Source organism: Ascidia mentula, chromosome 1 (genome assembly GCF_947561715.1).
Source record: "Ascidia mentula chromosome 1, kaAscMent1.1, whole genome shotgun sequence".
Classification (NCBI taxonomy): Eukaryota; Metazoa; Chordata; class Ascidiacea; order Phlebobranchia; family Ascidiidae; genus Ascidia; species Ascidia mentula.
The window spans coordinates 4415871-4436992 of NC_138566.1; the positions used below are offsets into that span (position 1 = coordinate 4415871).

The 21122-nt window shown below is 43.4% G+C and overlaps 1 protein-coding gene across 1 annotated transcript; it reads right to left on the reverse strand.

Annotated features, from left to right (window-relative positions):
• Positions 1-2050: 2050 nt before the first annotated feature.
• LOC145911839 (GATA-binding factor 2-like) lies at positions 2051-20197 on the reverse strand. The gene is made up of 5 exons (XM_082999281.1): positions 19842-20197; positions 13880-14707; positions 10584-10729; positions 3486-3611; positions 2051-3275 (listed from the first exon to the last, which is right to left on the reverse strand). The coding sequence occupies exons 1-5, from the start codon at positions 20122-20124 to the stop codon at positions 2850-2852; spliced, it is 1809 nt and encodes a 602-aa protein (XP_082855407.1). The 5' UTR covers positions 20125-20197; the 3' UTR covers positions 2051-2849.
• Positions 20198-21122: the final 925 nt, after the last annotated feature.

A 21122-nucleotide genomic window follows, 5' to 3' on the forward strand; every position in this document is an offset into this window, starting at 1 on the left:
CCAGGCTATAAATACATTCATGCATGTACACTTGCTCAGCGATTGAACCAGCAAAATTACGCGCAATCTTACAATAGACCAAAATCTAACGGCAAAATGAACACAATCTCGCACAAACCAATCAACTCTTTAAAATACTTAATATCAAAACTTTTGCCTTTGAGTTTACCTTAGGCCAAAAATGTTGGTTAACGACAGGTGTGTTATGGCTACGTCATAATTGCGTCATTGATATCACAATTAACAAGCACACCTGCGAACTGGCCGTATGTCTTGCGCGCGTTATATTCAGCGGGCTGCTATATTGCATTTGTGTACGGTTGTCGATTATTAACACCGCGATGGTTTGTATTGAAAACAGGGATTGTGGTTTTCGGAAATAAACTTCTTTCGTTGCACTTGTCGCGTCGGCAATAACGGAGCTGCTGAAAATTAGGAAAAACCTTTAAACTACACCTTTACGGAACACGTCTGTGACATTTTGGTGCAAGGGAATGTGAGACAAAACAAATATCAGCAGCTGTGTTGTTCAATGTCGGGGTGTACGTAACATGTGCCTGCAGGCTAAGTGCGTTCTTAACAAGAATTATACATATTAATAAATAAAATTGCAAAAAGCTACGTACATGCCTTAGTTTCAAACTAATCATTTGGCAACGACGAGGTTGAGTAAAAACACCCATGAGCCCAAAACATCAACACAGGGAAAGATCAACCAAAAAAGGGCACTTTGTTATCATATAGCCGGTAATTCTAAACGGGCCAGACTGCTTTGGAAACAATTTGTGCTTGACCAAAACAACTGAGCACCGGTCAGCTGCAATGGGCGTAACACAAGCCTTGGCGGCGCTCTTTGATGCTAGGCAGGACCCGTTGCCAATGGCTAGCCGCCTTCATTATGGGGTGTTTGTCTCAAGGCTACTACCCGCAGATAGCCCTCCTTCTCAGGTAGCTTTTTCAGTTAGACAAAACTTTAAGCGTGTCCCGTGGGAAATCGGTTATACCTCCTCTTCCTAAAAAAGGGCTTTTCTGTAAAGATCATTGCTGTTATTCTTTGCAAAGGCCTGACTGTGTGTTTTGAACTGACGCGCTGCCACGTGAATATTTTACTGTTTCTTAACTAAAATCTCTTCTTTTACTAATTAAGCTCAACTTTTTACCTGCAGATAAATTTGTGTAACATTGCGTTTTTCATGTAAATTTAGTGTAAGTTTAAATGCGTTTTTTTTTGCCAACTCACGCTTGACTTGTCAGACTAATCGTGCATGACACTATTGCTGTTTGGCGGGAAACCAACCCAGCTGATTTTGCGGTAGCAGCTGATTGACAGAGAGAAAGTGTTTGGCATATGTTTCAACACAGGCATTCATCACCGTCTCTGCAACAGACCGCTTCGTTTGTAGAGGTATGTCTAAGTGTATAGTTGTTCATAGCAACACACCTTTGGTAAAATTCATTTGACTTGCTTGTTGCTCAAGTTATCGCTTACTGTTGCCTCACTAAACTTAATTTTACAGCAGTAAACACACTTTAAATTGGGATTTAAATCGTCGGCTTTTCCCTGGTCGCGCTCAAAGTGCTGATTTGCTCTAAAAGCATTTGACGGTCAATAAACAAGCGCAATTTTAGGATTTCCACCTGGCTTCGGCACCAGTAGAAATTCACTTAACGTATACGAGATACAGACTTTACAGCACGCGTCGTGCTTGTCGTAATACTCAATACTGTCAGACAACTATGCCTTACATTCTGAATTTATGATATATCGTACAGTTGGAATATGTTACTGGTCCCGAATGCGCTTCCACATTTGTGTACATTGGATGGTTATAACAAGGTTTTCACTGATACTCTCTTAAATTAAGATGTCAAACCGTTATTAAACTAAACACTTTTTCATTTAGTTTTTAAACTATATTACTGATTTTAGTTCTTGCGTAAAATTGGCAGCGAAATGGTGAATTTCGTAAACTGTTTAGTTTGGTGCGTGTCATTCTTGTACTCATATACCTGTCAGCTTCATACACTGTACCAGCATAAATGTCGTGCTATTTATTCGGAGGCCGGTGTTGGCAGGAAAAATTTAGGTCACAGAAAGTGTTTTTGACAAATAGCAGATATAGGTTCTAAATGTGATGCGTATGAACCAAATCAACCATATTCATTTTAGAATCGGAACGACCAACAATAACTACGCGATCTATGCGGCCAAAGAAATAAATAGGACATTTGGAATAAAACAAGCAAGCAATTTTAGTACGACGAATATAAACATAAAAAAACGACAAGAACGTGTCCTTATTTCTTTCACCAAAACTGGCGCAAAATCGTCTTAGGGTTTCCTGTCCGATAAACGATACAAAACACGTCTTACGCAAAACAAAATAGGTATCCGAAGTCGTTTTGGCGTCAAAAAGCGTCGAAGATAAAGTTTTTTGTACTTGCTACTCGGGAGGTAATGATCAACCGCCATTCACATGAGAACACAGTCCACAACGTTTGAACTGAACGACGACCAGAAACATGAAAACGAGGGGTTGATGACGGAGGCGGGGCGCGAAATTCGGCACACAGTACGTTAGTGATGACAAAAAAAACGGATAAACAAATCTGGAACCTCGTGTTACAAAAATGCAAAATTAATTTAGCGCGCCTTTGGTACGTCTCCATTACAAGGGTGGTAGATGCGACTAGACGGAATATGCGCAAACTGTGCGGCGTCACCAGCAATGCAATAAACACAGTATATAAGCAAAAGACTGATGTCACCAGCGCGTGATGTCACTTCAAGTCCATGGCTTGACGTGGTGCTTATATTGAATAGGACAGCCAATCGTCAGCGGACTGATCTAACCCATCGCGTGAACCATATTGGGCGGATTTAAGCCGAAGGTGAGGCTGCCAGAGCCGGACGCCACGGCTGCAGCAGCGGCCGCTGGGTACGTAGGGTGCATGCTGTGCGGGTGTGCAGTGGGCAGCATTGGATGGTGCCCTCCTCCAAAACTTGCCGACCCAGCAAGGTGCGGATGCATGTGCGGGTGGTGCGCAGGGTGGTGCGGGTGCACACCGCTGAAGGTGTGCATCTGCCCGAAGGAGCCAGAATAAGCCGCCGCTGCAGCAGCTGCCGCTCCGAAGCTTCCGGTGCTCTCGAAGAACTTAAAGTTGGCGGCGTCAAATCGTGGATCGCGGCAAACTGAGGACTTCTTTAACTTAGTCGATATCTTCCGGTTGCGTGTTTGAATTCCTTCCTTTTTCATGGTGAGTGGTCGATTAACCTGAAAGTGTTGAAAAGTCGTGTTTACTGATGAAAGAGTAAAAGCATTCATGGTATTCAAAAAAATGCTTTCGCCACAACAAAAACACAACAACGGTGGCCATTTTTAATTTATCACATTACAACTAAAATGCAAACGTAGATGCAACGTTTTTTTAATCCCAATGCCTCGCTGCTTGCAACAAAGCTAGAGATATTACGGTATCCGTACCCCGTGAAGTTTGTAGTAGAGTCCGCATGCGTTACAAACTGGGTCGCCGTTCGCGTTTCGTCGCCATAGAGTGGTGGTTGTGGTGGCGCAATTGTGGCAACTTGTTCCAGCTCTCCTTGCCGCCGACTGCAAAACAAAATTTGTCAGTTTAAAGTATGACTATTTACATTGGGTTGCGACTAATGTATAATTTACATAGCGGCACAGCTTTCTGAGCAAAAAACTGTAACTTATATACGTGATGTCATGTATTTTGAAGTGATGAATCATTTGGTCAAGCCCACAGTTTAAAATTACGATGTTCGAAGCATTTTACATTTAAATCTTCATATATTTTGAAATACATTAACCCGTATGATTACACATTATACAAATGTTCTTTTTTAGAAATAAAAAGTCATCAAGAGTAATATTAAAAATATCATAAAAATTCAAAAGAGCAACAAGCCATCCCAAGATCACTTCAATGCAGAATGCAGAATGCTGAATGCAGCAAAAGCAATTGCTTTTCTATGATTTTTTGGCTTTGCAAAACGTAACTAATGAAAAAAGTAACCACAAACGGGAAAAACAAAATTAACCACAAACAACTCGTGAAGGGTCGGAAGAAGAAGCGACCGATCCTTCAAAGGACGCAAAACGGCCTGGGTGCCGACACCGGATGGAAAAACGCATCTATGTTGACCTTTGCCGTGCGTATAGTTTTTCAGAAAGTGCCCGGTGGCGTCGTTACGCCCATTGGCATATGCGTTACAGCAAGGACGGTGGCAAGTAAATGTTTAGGGAATCGGCGGATGGTTGGTATTACGTTTGCTGCTGGCTTACACTCAAAAACGTTGCAGTTCAAACGCCCGTAGGTGGCCTCTCCTTCTTACTAGCGCAGTTGATGCGGCCATTTTACCTGACTACTAATTGACGTATAATGACCATGATGTGCTGGATTTATAAAAAGCAATGGAAAAATAGGTAAATACAAACGCGGATTCGTATGAAATTGTTTATATGACTAACGATTTCTTGTAGCTGCTGTTTATCTCTTGCAAGCATTGTTAAATTACTGCTGTGTACCAACTATATTCAAATTATTTGCTGACTCAGTATCAATTGCTTGTTTTTGTGGCAATCGACTTCCGCATGGCCGATTTAGCAGCAAGGCATGCAACAGTGATTCATTAGAAGTCACTCGGGTGATGACGTTTCTCTGTGGAGTCGTGGCATTTCTCGATGTCGCAGAATGATACGGACCTAATCCGTCTTAACTCCTGCAAGGGATTTACTTCCTATGAATACGGACGGGTGATTCACCAGCGGCGGTACTTTAAAGTGCGCCCTGTGTTTTGTGTTGTTTCTTAACACTCAACTGAGGCTTTATTGTCGTCGTCGAAAAATGTTGGTTCGCTGTTTTGTGACAATCGCGGTAAACGTCTCGGGTAAATCATACTTTTGTGTAAAATCCGTCATATGGGTGCGGGGAAACGACCTGGCGAACTTTAGGTAGCACCCAATCCATCACGAAGTGCACCAAGCGGCCGCGTGTGCAACCCACTTACCCAAAACAACAATCCCCGTCTACACACCCACGTTCAAAGCACCACAGACTGTCAAAGTACAATAAAGTCGGAATGATGGACTGCCGTCGATTAAAAACACTACTTTCTGTACCCGGCACACAACGAACGTCCGCACTTTCTCTATAGTTCTTAATAACAATAAACAGGTATTCGAGGCCACTTTTTCGCCATATTTTTCCGCAGGAGATTGGAACGTTGTTACCATAACAAGTGCTGCGAACCGTGGATTCGCGTTGTTGTTCTAGTAAACACGTCTTTTGCGATTTGGGGACGAGATATTCTCGCCGCAACGCAGATGACAAGTCCAGATACTGAGCTTACTTGCGAGTATGAAACGTATCTGACGAGCTTAAGTCAACGGCAAGTGTTGGAACTGCGGTTTCTTGTGATTCTGCACACCGATACAACGCGTTTGTTTTCTCTGTGATTTATTTGGGGGCGCTTTTATCCTTTTATGCACAGGTGCCTGCTTAGTTTAACACACAGAACAGAAAAAACTGTTCCCGTTGCGTCCAATAAACGGAAAATGGTTAGTTTACAACCTTTGTTAAACAAATGTAGGCGAAGTACAAAATTAGGAAATTATATATTTTCGTAAGTTATCCCTTCTTGTGAAGCAAGGATTTTGTGGCAATTGTTTATGCGAAAACAAATCTGACATGTACCAAACTAGAAAAATCAAAACATACACGTGTCACATTTCCCCGTTTGGATATTCTACAAGCCTCTATTACGTCACAAAGCGTCTACGCGACTTGGCGAATGAAGGCTTTGTCAAAGCAGGGCGCGGCGCGAAGCAGCCATTTTGCCGCTTTGTGTACCAGAAAACGGATTAGCGCGCGTTCGACCGCTGGGCTGACGAGTTGAAAAGTTCACATAAACAGGGAAACAGGCGTTTATTTTTGCCGTGTTATGAGATGTTGTTTCCCGCCGGTTAATCCGATTTGCCCCGGCCGTCAGCAGCCTCTCACGACCGCGCTGCGTAATAACTCGTAGCAAGAGTCGAAAAAGGCAATTTTCGCTTCCAGGCACTCTTAGTTTATGCGGTCACGCGAACGTCGTTTCGCACGGATGGCGAAAATGTAAAAGAACAAAACGGCCTTGCAATACGCGGCCAACGCCCCCCTTGTGCAAATGCATTAAACATGCTCCAGACCTCTGGCAGGTGACAAGCGAACAAATCGACTCTCCTTTGTCATTGATGTTGAGGCGCAAGGACACGGGAAGTCAAAGAGCAAACCACGAAGTCTCATATAATTTGTTCACGTCATTAAGCAACAAATAAACCATCGGCAGTATTCTGATAATAGAAATAATGGTTTGGCGCGTGGTTGCGGAATTATGTAAAAGCGCATGTAATAATATTGTAACGATATACATAGAACATAAAACGAGGCGCACAAATTTAATTTGCAATTTTTAGAATTAAGATTTTGGATTTATAGCTGCCTTGAAATCATCAGCACCTACAGCTTATATTCAAATACAGACGGCAACATCTTGGCTCCTCTCGCACAGGCGCGGGGTCACCAAAAAGTCGTAACCGGGTATCACATAAATTTTTCATCGCTGTTGCTGCCATGGCACCAACGACTGCTGGAACTTTGCGTCAGGATCCCTTAATTGCTCTATTTCCCGAATTCGAACACTTGCCTGTCATAATAGCACCTTTACAAATTTTTCCAGTTTCGTTGTACACCTTGCTAAATCCGCATTAATTAAACCAATTTAAATTATAAATGCGCAAATGCGATTATTATAAATTTGGTTGGTGACAGTGAGATGTTGCAAGCGTTTTCAATACATCGTGACTGATGTTTACAAGATCATAATATCATTTAGAAAAATTCTAAATATCCATGCTGTGAACAGAGGCATTAACCGCGGTAAACCAACCAAACATACGAACTTATCTGATTAATTTTTAACATTTATCTGTGGCATGATTCTTAACTTTTTGGTCGCGAAATCCTGAGGTTATTTATCTTGACCAGAAACATCGAAAATGTCACAGAAAATTGTATATTTTCGTTAGTTATCTTTTTGTCTTTATTTTAACGCGACTATTGCCCATAGGCTCATCAAAAATGTTCATCGGCTGTTGCCTATAACCAGTTGACTTAGCTCATGGAACCTTTTATATTTATTCGTGAAACCCTGGAGTTCCGGGTACCCCGCTTTGGGATGTACTGGGGTATAAGCACAGTTACAACCAACTTTTAAAGCAAAACTCCCACAGCTCAATCATCTGCAGCCATTTTCTGCCCCATCACAGGGCACTAGCAAGACGCGCAGGTCAGTCGATTGCCAAAGTTTGGTCCCCTTAAGATTGGCGGTTCCGGCCGCCGGAATCCGGGCTCTCGGGCTCTCGGGCTCTGGACATGCCATTAAATTATTTAGAAACGATTCGACACGGCCCGGCGGCTAATGCGTCCTTCCCCGCGCAAGCTTACGCCCGCAAATTAGCGTGCCGCGCAGCCGGCCACCGAGCCTTGTTTACGCCAATAAACAGAACTCGAACGCGTCGAGTTTTGTCAGGTGTGCTAATGTCCCTAACGCTCGGAGGTGATCTCATACCTTTTGACCGAGTGGGAAATTAAACTTGAACTAGGTTCTCGATGTTCGCTGGGTCTCGGCTCGGTGCGAAGTTTGTTGCTGTGTTTTTTAATGCGGGTTTTGGGAAAGTTTGAAAGGAAATATTTTCTTTATAGGCCGTGCTATTTGCAGTGAATGCTTTTTTACACATTGACTACTGTTATAAAATGCTGATCAACATACCTTTTTATGGTATGCGCCAAATGACATTTTGATATTGTCGCGGAATTCATTTGCGACATTTATTTGCAGAAAGTAATTTGAAATTTTTCTTTTATCTGAATCACACATTCTGTACCTTGTCTTGCTTCTTGTAATTGCAATTACACAGGTTAATTTTGCCTTTTCCAAAACAAAGGAAAAGCATTGTTTAATTGCCAATTTTTATATTCTTTGCGTTGCACACTCAAACACAGTGGCAGATTTTTGGGACCAATCTTGTGCGGTTGCACAGCGAGATACCTCGATAACAGTGCGCACGTTTGTTGTTGTCCGTCCCTAAATTGAGCAAGATCTTGTCACAAGATTGCGGGATTCGCTTGTATAATTTTTGCCGCAAGTTCGACATTGATGTTTTGGGTTCGATACAGTTTTTCAACTGAAATACGCAAAAACGGAAATTGTGATTAAGGTTTTCCAATAAAATAACCTTGGTGTTGGTTTTGGACAAAAAATATATTAACTTGTTGAAAAAAAATATATGAATACGATTTAAAAATGATTTTCCCAGTAACCTAAACAGATTTTTACATGCAGTAGACTTTCTGCTGAGAAATTAGCTGAACAACCGTGTTTAGAAACCATCGAAAAATAATTTTCAATTTTACTAATATTAATGTTCACAAAATTTACTTCCTTAAACAAATGGGAATTCGACCAAGAAAATGAACACGAAACGGTTTAATTTCAAAATAGCGTTGTGACATTAGCATGAATGTGAGGCGCTTTGTTTGTTACCGTGAACTTTTCTTTCCCGATATTTTGCGCCGATACAACCACGCACTATCCTTTACAATAAATTTTGGTCGTAAATATTGCAATAACCATGACATTTGACCTTTTTACCAGTTGCTATCATTTGCTTTAGGGCGCTATCAACTTATTAGTTTTACTGTAAATCACACGGGGGCATTTGCGGAATTTCATGCAAAACAAGTAAAGTTCGTAATGGGTAACTTATTTACATTTCTGCGTGAGCTCAATGAAAATTTCACTAGATACGATCTACTGACCACCTGTACTTACTTGCAGCACTATGGTGTGGACAACAGTTTATGTAACTACAGTTTTTCGTGAAATCTGTGTTTTTGCATTTTAAGAACTGTACGTGAAATAGGTATAGCTTGCACGTCGCGCTTGGCAGATACATTCATATAAGGCAGGTATTCGCAACCCAACGGGAAGTGCCATCATCTGTCATGTTATCTCCACCATTTGCCAAACCATCCAGTTGCCACTCACAACCGAAACCCAATGTGTTTTTGCAAACCCTTTCCCTCTGTGGGAACCCACCGCAGCTCAATGTTGCCCGGCCAAAAAAGTCCACCGTGTCGTGCCAGCTCTTTAATTGGGTTTGAAATTCATTAGGCGTTCGCGCCCTCGCCGCTTCCCCTATTGCTTAACGCGGGATCCGCTCTCACGTTCAACCTCGCCGCGATGTTATTTTCAAGGTCACCAATGTTGCAAAGGTCATTGGCCGCGCGCATTCGCCCAAGCGCGCTCGGTACGGGGATATTTTGGTCCCGAGCGCAAACGAACTGCCCTCGTTGGGCGGCCTATGGCCCTTGTAAACAACTCAGAATATGGCAGCGGATTGCCCTCAATCCAAGCCTCGCTGTGACGTAACGTCTGCCCTATATCGCCCTCATGCGTTGCCTTTCATTGCAATACGGGCCAAATGCGATGACGTAGTACAAGTCCGTGGGAGACCTGAAGGAGCCTTGCCTTGCAACACTCTGCCACTCGTCAAGTAACACTTAATATGGGTTCGTTTTTTTTTGCATTTGGCGCCTTCCAATTGCTGGATGCAGCACCTTTGCCGCAAGCTTTAGCGGTTTTTGGCGCACGTTTTTGTCGAATTAGGGTCTTTGAAACCTAAATTCTATGCCAAGAACGGCGATTTCTGTGCAGGTGAGGTTGTTTGTGGGCAATGCCGACGTTTATATGAAAACTTGGTATTGCGCTTGTGACAGGGACCTATACTAAAACTGCAGTATACCTGGACGTATAGAATTCAACACAGATATGAAGTATATTAATTAAACAAATACGAATATTTTGTTAATATGTAGGAGTGTACAGAAATGAAACCAATTGCTTCATACCCAATTGCTTATATGTAGTAAATGTCACATGTTTGACCAATTAAACCTCATTTTGTACACAATCCCTTGCAATTATTTAGTTTCTTTATGGGAATTTGTTTTAAATCTACAAACAAAATACAGGCAAAGCTGTACTGCGTTCTAAATTCTTCACAACAATTGATTCATTGACCCCGCGTTACTATTTAGACACAAAAAAGCGATACATGAGAAACAGACTTTGGGTACCGCGCTTAATCCCCCAATACGTGCTCAGCAGTGTAGGCCAAGTTTGGGAAATATGACAATACCGCAGCTGACAAACGTTAAACAGGCGTTTCACATGGTGTATGAGTCACTGGCAATGGTAACGTTACTCCGCTAATCGGCTCATGTGGTAAAGAGCGTGGATTGTACTTTGCCTCCACTTACTCGACGGTTTTTCGGTGAGTTTAAACAATGTATTTCTCATTATTTAAAACTGTGCGTGTTTTGAAAATTATTCACATGAAAATAACATGTAAGAAACTGACAACTCTCCATAATGTTGTTGATGCAATCATCCACTAACATCCACGTAGCTAAACACGTGACTGGTAGTAGTCAATCAAATCCTTGCCTAAACTCACCAGCCGTTTCTTGGGCTTGATCAGAGGTCGGTTTTGTCCGTTCATCTTGTGATAGAGTCCGCATGCGTTGCACAAGTAATGCCCGGTTCCATCACGACGCCAGAGCGGTGTGGCGGTGGCTCCGCAGTTCACGCATTCCCGCCCCTCTGCGCATAACATTATAATGTTAGTTCGACTAAAAGAACAAGAATATACGTAGTGAACAGAAAGCATTCGGCAGACATTTTCGTGCGATTTATAAAGTCATGCTTCGGTATACACGTTCTTGAGCAGTTGCACAATGGAAAAGTATCGGTGCGTTGACCGATTTAAGCATATAGTTTTCCTACACCAGTTATTTTGGATACATGTCCTAAACATGCATTGTTGTAAAAACATCTTGCACATTTGTTCAATAACACGCAATTGCAATGCAGCAACCTCACAACGATATTCCAACTTTAAGTTCAAAAACAAATGAGATTGCAATTGACAAACAGTTACAATTGAAAATTCCCGCCAATTAAGGCCATTCGCACCAAACGGTGACCAAGTGTCCCGTTCGGATCACATCGGGGCGCACAGAGCACTTATAAACGCATCCACCAATCTATCAAAGCACTGATCGTCTGTTTCACTTCGGGTCGATCCAAAACAAGCCTTTTTCGAACGAACTTCGCGAAAATGACCGACCGTTATATTTACAGCACTGTGGCAAAAGTTTGGTTTTAAATTGTGTTTACATCGTTCGTTGCCGAATTCATCATCTTCTCGAGCGTGATTGCTTCTCTCATATGTCTTCCCGCGGCTCTTGACACTTTTATTTATTGTTTTTGGCCGGACGGAATAGAGGTGTCTCTTTCGCAGTTACCCCGTGGTTTGCAATTTCGTCTTTTTCGCACAGATTTTTTCATCCCGTCCCCATCACGGAAAATTGGTCAGGTTTAAAAACTTTTTAATTCGGTTTTACATTGTATTTGCGCACCCTGCTGCAAATCTCGGCGGTTACTCTACACTTTCCTCAAACATTTCATTGCTGGGCAAATATTTCCAGAACGCTTAAAACCGCTATAGTTTAAAATTGGATTAACGGTCGAATCCAGACCCGCCCTTTGTACACAGATAACAGGTGTATAGCGTTGACATTGAGGCACGGTTCTAATCGGTTTGCATGAGCTACAGGTATTGAGTTCTGTGTGTTGTCTGACACTACAAATTTCGCTATATTTTATTCGCGCGATTTGTGGCATTGTCGCATGCAAACTTGAAAACAACAAGTATTAGTATTGATTCGATTCCTAACAGAATTTAGGCAAAAATTTTACATTAACGATTTAACGAAACATTTTGCACTTAGTTTGGACACCTAAAAGATAGAACCAACACAAATCCATACATGTACACTGATGCGACTTTAGTATGATGAGCGAATCGATATATTCATTTACTTTGGATTATGTATTGGCGAGCCTTAATCGTCTGCCGGTCACGCCGGGTAAGCTGGCGAGTGAGCAAACCTTCCGTGTGTAAAGGAAGCAATCGACTCGCAATGCTTCCCAACGGCTGCCGAGGACGTCACTCGGCTGTAAACAGCATCACCCTGGTCCGGTGGCACTCAAGCGCCGCCTGTTTCATTTAAATCAACCATTTAGCTACGATAACCTTTGTTAAACATGGCTTTCAATTGTATTAATTTGAGATGTGAATTTGAAGGTAATTTAAAGCAACACGGCTTGTAAACGATTGTCATTTTCTGCAGAATAATTAAAGATTATCAAAACATATTGCAGAAATTCGCAACTGGTCCTCTTACTTGAAGCAAGAAAGTGCATGCTTAAACCACTATTAGACAACCTTGTAAGAGCATCTTATGCACCGCATGGGAAAATATCATCACATTGGATAGTCTTAGGTTGGGGTTGTAAGTGTAATCACAATTTATGCTTTAGCATTTTTACGTGTACGTCTCATGCATTCTCGTACAGCATTGGCGGTGCACTTCTTAAGCGCTATACAGGAAGCTAAGCGTGCGTAATCAATGTACGATTGAAAGGCGTCGCGCGCATTCATAGCTTTCGGGAAACGTCAATCTAACCAAACGCGCCGCGCCGCTCCATCTCTGCGATATTGCAGCATGTTGTACCAGCAGCTCTCGATGGGTAACGTTGTACCTGCCACACGAAACGACCTGGCCCTCACCTTCAACCAAGGCGTGACGTCACGTTGTGACGACATAGAACAATGGGTTCGAATTCGCGCTGTCGGAGCCCGACTCCGAAACGCAATCGTGGCAAGTTTTACGTCACACTGTGCGCGATTGTAGCGCCGATGCGGTGGCAAATTACGCCGAAATTACCGCCTTTTGTGTATTGTGGCTTTCCTGCGGTGGAGGCCTGGCCAAAATTCCACTGGCAAGATTGTGTCAGCGAAATGTATACGCATGAAATTTGCCTCGATAACCTTATGGGTCGCCCGGTTTTGAAGAAAAATTGCATCTGCGCGACCATTGCCACCTGTCCACATATCGGCATTGTGTTACAATCAGTAAATCAACCCGCAGGAACAAAACACCCAGTTACGGTTGCATTTGTGGTTCAATATAGGATTTAAATTTACAGTGCATGAACAGATTATGAGATATACATGCGGAAAACGGATAAGTCAGTGAAATCATATCCTATTGCTTACGGATATTATTTGCTTTTTGAGGAAGTTCCTTAAAAAGTTTTGCCTGAACACCAATGCAATTTTGAACCGTTACGATTTCTGCAACCTGCTCGTATACCATGAGAGTCAGGAATCTGCTTTACAGCAATACTGGCTAAAACGACGTTAGTATGGGACAAATTGAACAAAGATATTATCACATTCGAATCTATATCTCCTTGGAGGGGGGCGTAACTTACTGACGAATATCAGGGCGCAGATTATTAAGACGATGACGGAAAATTATTGGTCCTATTGTTTCGCCGTCGGGCACCTATCGATTCGTGGAAATCAAATCGTCAGCCATTTTTGTGGCTGGGCCTCGGAAATTCTGTCTGCGTACCGACTTCCCGACCAATTCGTGGAACCGTGTCGCCATTATTGTTCTCGCACGCAATAACAAACACTAAACATCGTGGCGGCACGTAAATCCCCAGATCGTTTTGCTAATTGTTATGTTTTTTTGCAACAGTTGTACCTTTTTGGCCTGTTTCTAAAAACGCGCGAGGTACCTTGTCATTATATAAGAATTCTACGAATGTTTGCGACATAACATATTGAGCTGAATGTATTTCACAAAAGTTGTTGCCAAAAAGAAATATCGTGTTCACCTGTGCTCGAACGACTCTTTGACTTTCCCTTCGTCGGATACGATGTAGAGGTTGAGATCGGCTTGCCGCTTTCGGCGGGGATCTGGTAGTTGGAAAGCCCGCCAGCGCCGCTGTATTCGCCGGCGTTCGAAGTCATGTAAGGGTGAGAGTAGGGCACGACAGGCAAGTCGCCTTGTTTGCCTTCGCTGCTCGTCTGGTGGTAGAGGTGGTGGTTATGGATCGGATGTTGCGGGTGCTGGCAAGAGTTGTTCATCGAAGAGGAAGAGGTCTGATCGTTCTGCGAGGATTGCCTGGAGGGATGCTGGATCTGTTGGTGGTGGGAGCTGGAGTTGGAAACCACACTAGAGGGCGTGAGAGGCAACGTGGTCGATGCCTCGGTTTCGTCTTTGGGTGGAGTCGGGAACGCATGGAAACCGGGTTGAGTGCTGCTTCCCCCCGACGTGCGAGTCTCACAACCCGACTCGAGAGTCGACACGCACGCAATACTTGATGACGTATCGGTAACGTCATTGCACTCGGACGAAGATGACGTAGCGGCGCTTCTGGATGTGGATGAAGTTTCGATTTTCACCGGAGACTGACGGGACGTCGGGTATCCAGGAATGTGAGCCGGACTCTTCCCGCTGTGAGTGCTCCAGGGATTTGAATGTGTGGTGATGTTGGATCGGGAACTGGCGCTGAGCGGAGCGAAGACCGCTGTCCGCGACCCGGTGGATGTTCCCAGCCAAGGGAGGCCCGAAGAAGTGCCAGGGGACACATGGTGATGACCTTGATGGAAGTTTGTCGCCGGAACCGCGCAGGATCGCTCTGCTTCTGCTCTCGCGGCCGCTTTAAAAGAGGAATATCGTGATGAGTAATAGGATGAGGACCTCGGAAGCAACGAGGAGTGGAAGTTGGAGCGGCGGGGAACAGTACAGAGGTTGTACACGCCGTTCTCCTCCAGTGTGTCGCTAAGGTTTATCTCGTTGCCATAGATATGATCGTGATAGTCTGCTTCAATCATCTTTGTTTTGTTTATTAGGTTTAAGTAAACGTGAAACAAATCTTCCTTACAATGAGGGCTTACGATAGAATTGAGCTAACATAGAGAAAAACATTTATTAGAGTTATGTAACAAAGTATAAAAGAAAGACAGAAAATAACAGGTTATGCCAGACATAAAAAACTACGTTCTTGTTACTTTCGTTGTAGGTTCGCATATTATGACTGCATCCGGTAACTTTTACAAATACAAATACATAAAAAGCGGACAGTCACTAAACTGATCTTGGTTCTATAGATAAATCTCCGCATTGGCGCACTACGCAAACTAAACTACTCATCAAATCACAAAAGCATACCCCAAACTGTGCGAAGGCCTTGGCCAAAAAATGCGCACACGCATAAACCCTTATAATTATGGACAATCCTTCATCTTTACACATACTCAATATCACGCTTTGCAAACCCTCACAGAACCAACCAGTAGGCACGGTCCGATTGATTTGATGTGCCTGGCAACACCGTCGCCCTTTTGTCCACGCCTCATTTCCTGACGTACTTCTTCTAATAGAATGCTGCAATTGGATGCGACGCCGCTCCAAAGCCTTTCGCTCCCTTTTTTTGCGCGCAATGCCCGTATTTGCTCCATGCAACGCCTTTGCTCTGACAGAAGATCGCGTATTTTTCATCAACAAAACAAGGAAGTTGCAAATTCGGTTAGAAACTGACAGGCGAGCCTTTTGGGGGGCGAATCGTTCGAGACCGATTGCAATGAATGAAAATGAAGGCAGACTTAAGGCCATCGCGGAAATCCCACCTCGTCTTCGGGACGTATCTAATCAAACTGATTGTAATCCGACATCTAAACGTAAAACTAACCTTGAAAACTAATTTCCTGCTATTTTGCACCCTTCATTTATGTCTACCCTGTTTTTATTACATATCCCGCTTTACTAAATGTGCATTTCTTGCCCGTGATTGAAATGCGAGTTGGCGCATGGTAGATCACGGTGACACCTTGTAAAGGTTGCTTGATCAGCGTTGTATTATCACAGATTGTATCCCAACTACCTATCGAGCTTGCCGGGACAGAGTAAAGTTTTTTGAGCGCAAAATTAGTTCGTTAAACAATCTCGCCTCACTAATTAAAAAATAATATTATTTGTTGATCTTAAAATATAACTTATTACAAGTCGCCCAAACTACTACTTACATTTTTGACCCTAAGCCCGTTTCTGGATATCTGGATGTTTATGTATATTTTCTTTTCGCCTTTCTACTAAAACTTTTTATCATTTTGGAAAATCTCAATGGCAAAAACTCTCCACTAGTTTAACCTTGTTGTCCCCGGACAAGTCAACATCACCACATGCGTCGCCATTTCCTGTTCACAAATCAACTTCTTCCGTTATGAGATTTGCTCTTGATTTCAAACGTGCTTATTGTACAACGTCTCACAATTGGTGCCGCATTTCTCTACTTCCAGGAAAAGGCACAAGCAAAACAATACCACTGTGGGTTTGAGGTTTGTTTAACGGAGAATCCATCATACGGTTACAATGTGGCGTTGAGCTGGGTTTCAGTAAAAACCGCTATTTGCCAAACCCGAATCAGTTAAACACAGTGCACAGTGACAATAGACTGGAGTACATGTTTTAATTCAATATGTGCCGTTTTACCTTTTGACTATGACGTTTCAACATTTCTACACGCTCCACGTGGTCAAGTGGCCATTCAAAAAGAGCAAGCTTGTTGTAATTTGACAAGCACGTCACCGACATGCATAAATTGCTCTTCAGACTTGGGGCGTGATCCATGAGCGCGCTATGTCAAATTTGGCATTCTACACAAAGCGTAGAACGAAGGATAATTGAATGGTTTCATGTAAATCTCTCTTGGGGATTTTAACGTTATCTCCTTTGCCTGAAATATCGAAACTTATCGTAGAGTGAGGTAAAAGTAGAATACAACGTAAAAGCATATAAATGCATCATAATAAGACGTGATGATTGTGATCCTCCAGGTGGCGAAGGAATGACGTTGGGTAATTGCTTAAACTTGCATGACAAAAAAGCTAAGGACGCAGTCTGACTTATAAATGACAGATGAGATATAGAAGTTACGTTATGCATTGCAAGACAACAATACTGACAATAAATTGAGGATTACATGTGAAGGATCAGTGTCTGGGGATCAGGGATCACTTTTCGCGACGGCTCTGCGGATGCTCAGAGCTTCAACGCCAAAGCCGGCGCTATTGAAAATCAAGGCCAACACAATACAGTGATAATTACCGTCACAAGTCGGCGAAACGACACGGAATTTAACCCGTCAACGATGCGAGCATTTTCGCGCGCAAGATCCCACCATGAAAAATTCGAATCCTCCAAGCAGAATCGACAGCTGATCAGCGGGGCTTTAACGCGGCTCCGGCGATGCGTAACAAGGGACGTATTTTTTCAGACTTGCATGATGACGTGTCGCAGAACAAAACCTCAAACATATGCGCACGATTCGCTGCCATTTCACTCCTTCTGTTGCAGCCTTGTGCCGACATATGCCCGTTTGCGTGATAGGTATCGGACAAAATGCATTAGGCGCTTATCTCGGGGCGTGATCTTCAGGATGGGAGTATCTTTTAGCGGCCCGGCCCTTGCTGACAACACGCTGCAAGGGTGCTTAATTATTTATTTGAGATTCGGTCGAGCGTCGAAGTATTTTGTTTTCTCGCGTTGGTTCCACGGGGTTGACAGTATCGTCGCTCTCCGCGGGTATCTCCCAGACGCAGCCTTTTAGAGTTCAAACCGAAAACCCTTCGTCCCGACAGAAAATAACAAGTTTGGCCACCGTACTGCCTTGTTTTAGATATCTTTGGTTTGATTTGTGCGTCCACTTGGAAATAAAACTACATGTTTTCGATATACCGTTTAATTTAACCGGAATGACTATTATTTCCGCAAGAGTGCGCCCTTTATACCACACGGATGTGAACAGCAATCAACTGCTGTAAATAGTGGTGGAAACATGCTGTACCCGGATTTTTTATTATCATTCACTGACTTTCGACAAGGAGAAGTGTTTGGTTCAAAGAAAATCAATTTTTCACACAACACAGGATGTTGAATGGGAGCCTAACTCACAACAACCATTGCGAAACAACGCATTCAAAATCGGTGTTTTTGTTGAACAAAATGCGTTTAAACCTACATTAAAAAAGGCGCTTAACGTTTGCCATAAGGTAAAATTCGCTCAGTGTTTTGTAAATTCGTTATTTGCCGTGTTGTGAAAAACAAAGGCTTACAAAACCGATCAACCGCCGCAGAAAGACACACAGCGATCATAACTGCCATCAACCGCAGGTCGGGAGGCGACGCGAGACGGATCATCCCTATCTTCTGTTTTGATAAAAGTAAATCGGCACAACTCGGTCTTCCATACACGGGACCTGACGGGTGTAATTTTGCGGGTCGCCCGGCTAAGCCAATTTAACGTTTACACCCCGGAGGCTTCACAGAACTCGCTTTGCCCTTGGCTTTCCGCTTATTTATAATGGCGCATCACCGGCCAGCAGGTATACGCAACAGCCTGATGTGCAAGTTCTTTAAAATCAGTTCGACCAGTTTACTTGTGGCGAAATTGGTGCGCGGTCACGACGGTATGCGGTATTATGTTACGTCCATGATGCCACAGTCAAGATGGTGGTTTTCTATGTGTTTGCTTTGCGGCATACAAATACCGTATACGTATATGATATACCATACAGTGGACAATTCGCCGAACGAAACGCACTTTCAAACTTCAAAAAAAAAAAAAAAGAAAAGTGGGTTTGACAATTATGACGTCAGTCTGCAAGTTTTTCAATCATAAAAACGCTCCCGTTATCAGAGGCCCAGGAATAGCGAAAAAATCCCCGGCCTTCGTTAGAGAACAATTATGAGGCAAAAAACAAACTTACAGCCTCATGAAAACAAACACCAGCCCCACACGACCCGCTTGTAATGTGTGTTTAATGATTTGCTTCCAATTATATTTCAATGTCAACACCCATCCGGCGAGCTGCGAGTCTTTAAATTGCGTTGCGTCGCTGGCTATGCATCGGGGTCAATCATTAGGCGTCGCGGGGTCGTTTTGCAACGCTAAACACTCCGCCGGTTTGTTTTCTCAAAAAATAACCGGTATATTGGCAGTTAAATTAGCCACTACGTCACGAAACGATGAGTCATTGTGTTGGCGCATTTTCCGAGTGACTTAAATTCTTCCACGAATTTTTAGAGTACAGTATAGTGGTGCTTTACCTTTTCCGATAAGGTCAAGGAATTTGTTGTAATTTGCTTTTTGAGAACGTTTGGCATGTTTATACACCCGAAGTAATGCCTTTTTCGATGTTTTCAAGGCAAAATTTGTCAACAACCCATATTTTTTTTGTTTTTAAGCAACGATAAGGTAGCCTGTGCTATTTGTTTATGCTCCACTCCCAACATTGTTTTTGTCCGCTATCCAATAACGTAGCGTTGTTCAATAAAAGATGTTTTGGCGTTCTGTAATTACCCGATTAAACTTCCTTAATAGTTGCGCTCATCGAGCGGCATTTGATATCCATCACAAGGTAAACCAATCCGCCACAACGTGATGCAATAAAAAACGTGCACCCATTCTCATCGCAAATTTACACAGCCTTTGTTGCAGTTTCCCCAGAGGCCGAAGTTTTCCCGGTCGAAGCGGGCAAAATCGTGTCGGCCTGTTTACAGAACGCTCGGTGCAAAGTGTGATGAATTTGCTGATGTTCGCATACGGTTGACACCCGTTCCCTCTGACCGTCTTAAATATTTACAACCAATTTCACAGTGATTATCGTTATAGCAACTGCCTATTGCACAAGCCTTACGTATCACTACTTTGCTATATCACTACCATGTTTCCTGCGTATGTGTGTAGACGTATAGCGGTTCCGAGTTAGGAGGGCAATAGGAACGTTTCTTACCGCTAAGACTTCTTTGATGAACTTTGTACTGGACGTTTAAACCGTAATAATCTGCAGCACTTTGTCCGTCCAATCTGTGGTGCAAATAGGCGTCCATGTCTTCAATATAGCCTGGTTCCATGTACTGGACTGGATGGTGTCCGCCAGGAGCCATTCCGGGCCCAAAAGAACCCGAACCTGCGGCCACAACGGCCGTGTCGGGTGCATGGGCGCTCGAGGGAATCCCAGGGTGATGGTGGGGGTGGTGGGTAAACCACCGGTGTTGTTCAGTGGAAGGCATCATATTGCCTTCTTGTTGTGGTTGTAATGTTGAGGATAGTCAACTTAGTATTCGCATAAAGGCGTGTGATATAACTAGGGACTATTGATTGCTGCAAAACAGAAAAATATCTGATTACAAACCAAAGTAAAGATTTTTGTTGGATCATAAAATCAACTTAATGTCTTTTGGTACAAGTTGTAATTGAGCTGTTGGAATCTACTGCAGGTTATTGTTGGTTTAGCAAAGGAACAGATAATAACATGCTACAATATGGGCTTTATACGTCATATAAGAATCGAGCCGTCTCTAAACATGCTGGTTACGGAGCCACTCATTTGCATTGCACGTGGAGCTTGGTGGGAAATATTCCACTAAGAATTTCGCGCCAGAAAACTCCAGTTTCTGCTGACATTGCGTTCCATAGCCGTTTACCTTGCGACGGAACGACCGAGCAATGTGAGTTCATAACCTTCCATCTCAAGTTTGGCGCGAAATCTCGAAGCTTCGGAACGTAAATAACGAGCGTGTGTTGTCTGAAACAGACAAGGAAACGCCAACGCGAGATGCTTTCTCCGCGTCTTGGACGCCCATACTTCCGTAGGCGCTGCGTGCTCAAGCCTGGACACTCTGTCACGCGATATAATGTGGAAGTAGCAGTCACATATTCACAAAATGGCGCGCGTGACGCGTTGTGACGTCACATGCGTTAGTGTTCCGACAGCCAAGCGCAACGTTGACGCGATGGCTGGCGTCCCCACGGCTGCGCGATTAAATTTTCGCCGCTTCGGCGCGATTCGCAGATCTTGAACACGCGAAGATTGCAGAACTGTGGGAAATGAGGGCGTCCCGCGAGATAATGTACGAGAAACGCCATTCAATGTATTGTCATGCGGCGCGATTGATTGAAAGCAACCTACTAACGTACCTGCATGCCCCATTTCGTTTCACCGGATTGCGGACGAACAAGCGTAGTCAGCTATATTCGGAGCAAGCATAAACGAGATAGGGGATGCAAAATA

Coding starts and splice junctions, on each gene's coding strand:
- LOC145911839 (XM_082999281.1), bottom strand. CDS start 20,124: ATGATGCCTTCCACTGAACAACACCGGTGGTTTACCCACCACCCCCAC. Junction 14,708..19,841: donor TCATCAAAGAAGTCTTAGCG/GTAAGAAACGTT, acceptor CCTCTTTTAAAG/CGGCCGCGAGAGCAGAAGCA. Junction 10,730..13,879: donor AAAGAGTCGTTCGAGCACAG/GTGAACACGATA, acceptor TGTTATGCGCAG/AGGGGCGGGAATGCGTGAAC.